Raw genomic sequence first — 9,280 nt, forward strand, 5'->3', positions numbered from 1 at the left:
GAAAAGGAAACAGGTGGAGAGATGAAGCTTTACAAAAGGCTACCGTTATCGCCATAGACATTTATGTATTGGGCGGGCCAAAAAGTTCATTTGGGTTTTTCTGCACCATCTTATGGAAAAACCTGAACAAACTTTTTGGCTGCCCCAGTATTTGGAGCCCCATTTGCTCTAATGTTGGTAACATTTTGGACATTTCCCTTCAGTCACAGTTCCAAATTTGAGAAACCTTGAGATAATAAAGCATCCTTCAAATTGATGTGGCAAGAAGATTCCATATTTTTGTGTGGAGTCAGTCGAGTTAGCACATTAGAAGTGTGTAAATGTTGCTTCTTAAACCATTACAGGAAAGTCTAAAAGCAGTGACTTGTCCTTACTGTTAAGGGAACCCCCTACATCATATTTATTCTTCTTACTTGGCAAAGCCTTAAATGTGTATTTCACTAGTGGGAAGGCTAGTTTCTTTCCAACATGAAACTGAAGTACTAGTCAGATGATGGCATTTTCTCTGCAAAAGATCCATATAATTCTTTGAGGTATACACTGTAATTCTTCCCTTTATCAGTCACTCTCAAAGCTTAACTTCAGTGTCCTTTCAGTGTCTTGTTCGTATTTAAGCTGCTAAAATGTGAAATTAGTGGGTCTATACTAATGACGTTTTCTAAAATTTAATTTGTTATTTTATTTATTTATTTTGTTTAATTATTTATTTTATTTATTTTATTTGTTATTATAATTCATGATGAATTTTGGATTTCACATTTATTCCTTTTGTTTTAAATGTTAAACAAGTTTATTGGCAGCATGACCCCTCCCCTCCAAAATAAAAGCTGTTCTATCATCAATAAATACTGCTTATTCTAATAGTCTAATAAGAGCTCTACCATAGTATTAATGTTTCTTAGTCTGCTTTTCTTTTTTTTTAATTGAATGATGATTGCTTTATAATATTGGTTTGATTTCTGCTGTACATCAACTTTAATTAGCTATAGGTATACATATGTCCCCACTAATGAAGTTTTAAGAGGCTTTTAACCTGGCTCCTGTTTCTCAGTGAGTTCTCAGGAAAAGACTCATTTGCAAAAGAAGCCATCTCACTGCTTTCTCTTTGGTGGCAGTTATTTTGCGTGTGTATGATACCTTTCCACCTTGGGCTTCAGAGCACACAGTTGGCAGAGGTCTGAACCACATGCTTTTTCTCTCGGCTCTTTCTTTACCCTGCTACGTAAAGAAGAGACTTCTTGGGAGCAGAGCAGCTTCCACCCCAAAATAATGGTGGCGGTGACAGTGATGGTGGTGGTGGTGGTGAGCTCATGCTGAGCGCTTGGTGTTTGCAGGTCCTGCTCTAAATGCTCTGTATGCATTAGCTCGTTTAAATGCGTTTTCATAACAACCCTATAACTTTGTTGCTGTTGCCATCAGTCCCATTTCACTGCTGTGGAGACACAGAGGGTTAAGTAATGATCCCACCACCACTCAGTGATGGAACTGGGCTTCAGACCTAGACACTTAGGCTCTGGATGTTGGCCTTTTAACCTTGACCACTTGCTGGTTTTTATCTGAAATAGTAGCGATTAGGCAAAAACCCTTCAAAATGGCAGCATAGGAAAAAAAATTTGCAAAGCCAGCAACCAACAAGAGATTAATCTCCAAAATATACAAACAGCTCATGCAGCTCAATATCAAAGAAACAAACAATCCAATCAAAAAGTGGGCAGGAGATCTCAATAATGATTTCTCCAAAGAAGACATACAGATGCCCATAAAACACATGAAAAGATGCTCAAAACCACCAGTTATTAGAGAAAGGCAGATCAAAACTACAATGAGGTATCAGCTCACACCAGTCAGAATGGCCATCATCAAAAAAACCTGCAACAGTAAATGCTGGAGAGGGTATGGAGAAAAGGGGATCCTCTTACCCTGTTGGGAATGTAAACTGGTGCAGCCACTATGGAGAACAGTATGCAGGTCCCTTAAAAAATAGAGCTACCATTGTGACCCAGCAATCTTACTCCTGGGCATGTATCTGGAGAAATCCATAATTCAAAAAGATACATGCACCCCAGCATTCATGGCAGCACTGTATACAATAGCCAAGACATGGAAGCAACCTAAATGCCCTTTAACTATATCACTAAGAATAAGATATATGCACATACCCTGGAAGAGAGAGCACATTTACTAAAATCCAGCCTAGGATGTAAGTAACTAGAGTTATACCCTTTCTTGAGTAAAGAGTGGTGAGTAATGTTATGTGTGTGTGTATAATTAGACTCTGGGTGCCTAAAAAGCAGAAGGGAGATCAAAGATGTATCCCCGAGGGAGGAAGGAAAAGGCCATCAAAGGAAAAATCTGGAAATGGGCCTTAAACTGTAAATTATCCAGGTCTCTAAACTCAGGCAGCAGTTCACTAGCAGCTTTTCACCTTGTTTTTGTTCTGTCAAGACATAAGAGGCAGAGGAAAAATATGCGAGAAGGGAACATTAGCTCTGGGGTGAGGCGATGGAGCAGAGAGGAATAATTTTTAAAGTCTTGTTTCTCAGTGCTTCATTAGGTTGCTCTGCCCTTGCTCTTTCAGGTTTAAAGCCCCCTTCCAAATTCACTGCAGTCATCCACGCGGTGACCCCCCTGGTCTCTCAGTCCCAGCCAGTGTTGAAACTCCTCGTGGCTGCAGCCAAGTCCCAGTACTGTGCCCAGGTGAGTGGGGAGGTAGGGAGGGTTGACCCAGTGCCTGCGCCCTGCCGCTTGGTGGACCAGAGACCCCCCCACTCCTTCCCTGCTACACACTGGCTCCCAGGGACTCATCTCACATCCTACCCTGTTATTCCCCTTTCATTTGTCATGCCTTGTTACTCCCTTTTCATCAGCTTAGAGGTTCTTGGAAGTGAAATCTGGTACAGGTAATGGGTAGGTTACAAAGAGATCTTTGCCCTGGGGTAAAGTGACGTATATACCAATACCTTTTCTTTTTTTTTTTTTTTTTTAAGATTCCACATATAAGTAGTACTGTGTGGTATTTGTCTTTCTCTTTCTGACTTTCTTCGCTTAGTATGATAATCTATAGATCCATTCATGTTGTTGCAAGCGGCATTATTTCTTTCTTTTTTTTAATTTTAATTTCCTGGCCATGCTCCATGGCATGTGGGATCTTAGTTCCCTGACCAGGGATCAAACCCACGCCCCCTGCAGTGGAAGTGAGGAGTCTTAACCACTAACCACCAGGGAAGTCCCCCAATACACTCTTTAAGGAATATATACACACATTATTTCATCTTTAAGTGTCAAAGTGAAAAACAAACTTCAGAAAGGCCCCTGAAAGGACCCAGAAAACTAAGCTTCAACAGCAGAAACTGACTCGTTGGCGTAAGGCGTTAACTTTTCTTTCACAGCCGCCGTGACTAATTATAAAATTGGGAGCAGAAGATGATATCTATGGTAACAGTGTTTTCCAAATTAGCATTGCTCTCCTACTCTTAACAGTGGTTTTTCTGAATTGTAAATTACACAAGAAGGTTTACATATGAGAAAAGAATGGAGTCACACTGAAGGCTGCATTTGGGGGCTAAACACATTTATTGGCAATAATCAGGCCACAGGAAATAAGCTGCCATCCTGGAGAAGTCGGATCTTGACTTCTCTTCCTTCTCCCACATTGCCTGCTGGAGTGAAGTTCATAGCAGATGTTCAATGTGCATTTTTCTTTAGTTTGATCAAGGCTGTTATCTTCCTCCTCATCATAAGACACCAGAATTTAGAAAACCACTTTTTTAAGAGCCAGCAACCCTGGCATGCCTTCTTTCCTCCCCAGCCTTCTCCTACCCACTTGACATAGGTTTTCTTAGGTTACCCTTCTTGTCCCCTCTCTGGTTGTTAGAGTGATGGGGTTCTGGGGGTTGTGTGGGAGTAGATTCACTTAAAAAAAATTTTTTTTGGAGTATAGTTGTTTTACAGTGTTATGTTAGTTTTGGGTGTACAGAGTGAAGTGGACTCACTTTAAACACAGTTTTGAGGTCTGCCTCTCTGCCTTGCTTAAACACCATCTTCTCTCTTTCTCTCTGTGTGTCTTTAAGAAGAAATGTTGGGTTGGAAGCCTATGTAAATCCAGCCTTACCAAGCCATCTGATGACCCCTTATCCCTTTCAGATCATAGTTCTATGGAATTGTGACAAGCCCCTTCCAGCCAAACACCGCTGGCCTGCCACTTCTGTGCCTGTCATTGTCATTGAAGGAGAAAGCAAGGTAGGACCCTAGGGGACTTCCTGTGGAATCAGCATGGAACCTTCTTTTCTGCAATGGGGCACCTGGGTGTTGGCCTTTGCCATCTTCCTCCTGCCCTTGGGAGGTGCTGGCCCTGGACTACTTTTCCAAAACTATACCTGTGTCTGACTGTCCTCCACTTTGACACTTTGACAGGGCTTTTTTTTTTTTTTGAAGTATAGATGATTTACAACTGTGTTACTTTCTGCTGTATGGCAAAGTGAGTCAGTTATACATATAGGCACTCTTTTTTAGATTCTTTTCCCATGGAGGTCATTATAGAGTGTTGAATAGTATTCCCTGTGCTATACACAGGTCCTTATTACTTATCTATTTTTTTAATTTATTTTTAATTGGAGGATAATTGCTTTACAGTGTTGTATTGGTTTCTGCCATGTAACATGAATCAGCTGTAAGTATACATATATCCGGAGAGGGCAATGGCACCCCACTGCAGTACTTTTGCCTGGAGAATCCCATGGACGGAGGAGCCTGGTGGGCTGCAGTCCATGGGGTCACTAGAGTTGGATGTGACTGAGCGACTTCCCTTTCACTTTTCACTTTCCTGCATTGGAGAAGGAAATGGCAACCCACTCCAGTGTTCTTGCCTGGAGAATCCCAGGGACAGGGGAGCCTGGTGGGCTGCCGTCTATGGGGTCGCACGGAGTCGGACACGACTGAAGTGACTTAGCAGCAGCAGCAGCGTACATATATCCCCTCCCTCTTGGGCCTCCCTCCCATCCCTCTAGGTCATCACAGAGCACCAAGTTTATTAAAGTATGGTTGATTTGGGCTTCTCTGGTGGCTCAGTTGGTAAAGAATTTGCCTGCAATGCAGGAGACCTCAGTTCGATCACTGAGTTGGGAAGATCTCCTGGAGGAGGGCATGGCAACCCACTCCAGTATTCTTGCCTGGGGAATCCCATGGACAGAGGAGCCTGGCGGGCTGCAGTCCATGAGGTCACAGAGAGTCAGACGACTGAGTGACTAAGCACAGCACACGTAGTCGATTTACACTGTTGTGTAATTTCTCTTGTACAGCAAAATGACTCAGTTACACACACACACACACACACACATATTCTTTTTCATATTCTTTTCCATTATGGTTTATCACAGGAGATTGAGTATAGTTCCCAGTGCTGTGCAGTAGGACCTTGTCGCTTATCCAACCTATTTATCCTGTTTATAATAGCTTGCATCTGCTCATCCCAAAGCCTTCCACCTTTCCCTCCTCCACTGCCCCCCGACCTCTGGGCATCTACAAGTCTGTTCTCTGTATCTTTGTCTGTTTCTGTTTGGTAGATAAGTTCATTTGCATTGTATTTTAGATTCCACAAATAAGTGATATCATATGGTATTTGTCTTCTCTTTCTAACTTACTTTGCTTAGTATGATATTCTCTAGGTTCATCAGTGTTGCTGCAAATAGCATTCTTTCATTCATTTTAATGGCTGAGTAATATTCCATTGTATATATGCATCACATCTTCTTTATCTTCTCATCTGTTGATAGACATTTAGGTTGCGTCCATGTCTTGGCTGTTCTGAATAGTGCTACTATGAACATAGGTGTGCATATATCTTTTGAATTATAGTTTTGCCTGGGTATATGCCTAGAAGTGAGATTGCTGGACCATATGGCAACCCCCTTTTTAGTTTTTTGAGGAACCACCATACTGTTTTCCATTGTGACAGCCATAGGCTTTCGAGTCAGGGAGTTCTGGATCTTAATACTAACTCTTTAGGAGATATGTGACCCTGTCTGTACTTTCCTTCTCTGAGTCTCAGTTTCCTTATCCACAAAATGGAAATAATACATACCACATGGATAGCAATTAGGAGTAAATGAATTCAGGACCTGGCAAAAGTAATCTTTCTGGAAATGATGAGGATGAAGAAGAGTTGGTGGTGGTGATGCATGAGCTGATTAATGCATTGCTTAGCTGATTAATCTGAATTAGTTGTATCAATGAAAGCAGTGGTTCTTCCTCACACCTATCTTAAAAAAGACATTTCCACTTTATGTTTGCTTTGATTTCTCCATCAGAGACTCTCAGGAGGGCTGGCTGCCTGGCTGGCCCCCTGCTTCCATTCTCCAGCTCATTTTGCCTACAACAGAATGATCTTCACAATCATCTCATAGCCCTTAAGGGACTCCTTTTGCTAATGTTTTCAATTAACATCAGAGACTGTGTACAAGCTGGCCTTTCCTGGCCCTCCCAGTCTGCTCTCTCATTGCTTTTCCTTTACAGACTTGATCATTCACGGTTTACTGCACTGTGTCCCTTCCCACCTCTAACGGTGGTCTTTCCCATTGCTGTAGGTCTTGACCATCCTCTCTCAACTCTTCATCTGTGTTATCGAAATGTCCATATATTCTTTAAGCCCACGCTGCCTCCTCTTTGAAATGTCTTCTGTTTGTGGCAGCCAGGGATGAGTTCTCTTTTCTCAAGCTCTGCTTTATAATAGCTCTTATCCATTGTGAAGAAATTTGTTGTTATTGTTTGGTCACCAAGTCATGTCCAAGTCTTTGCTACCCCATGGACTGCAGCACACCAGGCTTCTGTATCCTTCACCATCTCCCAGAGTTTGCCCAAGTTCATGTCCATTGAATCAGTGCTGCCATCCTACCATTTCATCCTCTGTCGCCCACTTCTCCTTCTGAAGAGATTCAGTTCAGTTCAGTTGCTCAGTCGTGTCCAACTCTTTGCGACCCCATGAACTGCAGCACGCCAGGCCTCCCTGTCCATCACCAACTGCCGGAGTCTACCCAAACCCATGTCCTTTGAGTCAATGATGCCATCTAACCATCTCTGCTCTGTCATCCCATTCTCCTCCTGCCCTCAATCTTTCCCAGCATCAGGGTCTTTTCAAATGAGTCAGCTCTTTGCATCAGGTGGCGATTGTCTCTATTCAATGAAATTTAATAGAAGTTAGTCTCTATTAAATGACACTGATGTTGTCATCTAAGAGACTTTCCCTGTTGGTTCCCAAAGACTTAGGTTGTGAGAGATTGTCTCATGCTAAGTAAACTATCCTTGGGCCAGAATAAGAATTATCAGTGTATTAAGTTGCACCATTTGAAATCATCATTTGAGCTGCCACAGTGACCATTTCATGTAGTTCAGCAGGATGCAGGGAGAACTGTAATGGTCATGTGGACAAGATGGTCCACGCATTGTCTATTCAGTCCCAGTGTAGGCTGCCTACTTACTGTATGCTGGACACTGTGCAACATGCGGGAACGCAGTGAGAAAGGTGACAGACACAGTCACACCCTTCCAAGGGCTGGGGTCAAGCAATGTGGTTATCAGAGAGCTACTTGATAAGCATTAAATGAGGAAGTGAAAGTGAGTGAAGTCGCTCAGTCGTGTCCTACTCTTTGCGACCCTATGGACTGTAGTCTACTAGGCTCCTCTGTCCATGGGATTTTCCAGGCAGTAGTACTGGAGTGCATTGCCATTTCCTTCTCCAGGGGATCTTCCCGACCCAGGGATTGAACCCGGGTATGCCACATTGTATACAGTCACTTTACCATCTGAGCCACCAGGGAAGTCCTAAATGAGGAAAGGGAGGGATTAATCACATGCCTCTTGGCGTCAGTTTTGCTTACCCTTCTGAGTCCCTCTCACCCATTGGTGTGGTTTCACAAACGGTCTGGCACACAAAAGTTTCCTGCCTGCAACCCCAGTTCCAATGCCTGAGGCCCTGCACAGTGCTCACGTGGATGCTTTTCACTTTGAACTTGGGAATTTTTCATGGTTTGTTTTTATGTTTCCATAGGTAACTAGAACTCCTTCTGGTAGATAGGTCTTTCTTTGACTATGTCAGGATATTCAAACAAGATCCATTCTGTGTGACGGACTGTGAGCCATTCTGACTCCTATGGTTAATTAGTATGCATTTTTATGCTCAGACTTGTTGATTGATTTTATATTTTCACTCCCAGCTAGTAGCCCCAGTTTCTTTCTTTCTAGTTCAATTCAGTTCAGTCGCTCAGTTGTGTCCGACTCTTTGCAACCCCATGAACCGCAGCACACCAGGTCTCCCTGTCCATCACCAACTCCGAGTTTGCCCAAACTCATGTCCATTGAGTTGGTAATGCCATCCAACCATCTCATCCTCTGTTGTCCCCTTCTCCTCCTGCCCTCAATCTTTCTGAGCATCAGGGTCTTTTCAAATGAGTCAGCTCTTCTCATCAGGTGACCAAAGTATTGGAGTTTCAGCTTCAACATCAGTCCTTCCAGTGAACACCCAGGACTGATCTCCTTTAGAATGGACTAGTTGGATCTCCTTGCAGTCCAAGGGACTCTCAAGAGTCTTCTCCAACACCACAGTTCAAAGCATCAATTCTTCAGCGCTCAGCTTTCTTCATAGTCCAACTCTCACATCCATACATGACTACTAGAAAAACCATAGCCTTAACTAGATGGACCTTTTTTAACAAAGTAATGTCTCTGCTTTTGAATATGCTGTCTAGGTTGGTCATAACTTTCCTTCCAAGGAGTAAGCGTCTTTTAATTTCATGGCTGCAATCACCATTTGCAGTGATTTTGGAGCCCAAAAAAATAAAGTCAGCCACTGTTTCCACTGTTTCCCTATCTATTTCCCATGAAGTGATGGGACCAGATGCCATGATCTTAGTTTTCTGAATATTGACCTTTAAGCCAACTTTTTCCCTCTCCTCTTTCACTTTCATCAAGAGGCTCTTTAGTTCTTCTTCACTTTCTGCCATGAGGGTGGTGTCATCTGCATATCTGAGATTATTGATATTTCTCCTGGCAGTCTTGATTCCAGCTTGTGCTTCCTCCAGCCCAGCGTTTCTCATGATGTACTCTGCATATAAGTTAAATAAGCAGTACCTTGACGTACTCTTTTCCCGATTTGGAACCAGTCTGTTGTTTCATGTCCAGTTCTAACTGTTGCTTCCTGACCTGTATACAGGTTTCTCAAGAGGCAGGTCAGGGGGGCTGGTATTCCCATCTCTTTCAGAATTTTCCACAGTTTCTTGTGATCCACACA

The 9,280-nt window shown here is 42.8% G+C and overlaps 1 protein-coding gene across 1 annotated transcript in view; it reads left to right on the top strand.

Moving 5' to 3' along the window:
* Positions 1–9,280, top strand: part of EXT1 (exostosin glycosyltransferase 1) — a 314,014-nt gene that overhangs the window by 288,222 nt on the left and 16,512 nt on the right. The window contains exons 6-7 of the mRNA XM_010863424.1: positions 2,579–2,697; positions 4,144–4,239. Of these exons, the coding sequence (XP_010861726.1) occupies positions 2,579–2,697; positions 4,144–4,239 (215 nt within the window). The remainder of the gene's footprint in view (positions 1–2,578; positions 2,698–4,143; positions 4,240–9,280) is intronic.

The sequence above is a fragment of the Bison bison genome, unplaced genomic scaffold (assembly GCF_000754665.1).
Source record: "Bison bison bison isolate TAMUID 2011002044 unplaced genomic scaffold, Bison_UMD1.0 scf7180017864491, whole genome shotgun sequence".
In the NCBI taxonomy this organism is placed as follows: domain Eukaryota; kingdom Metazoa; phylum Chordata; class Mammalia; order Artiodactyla; family Bovidae; genus Bison; species Bison bison.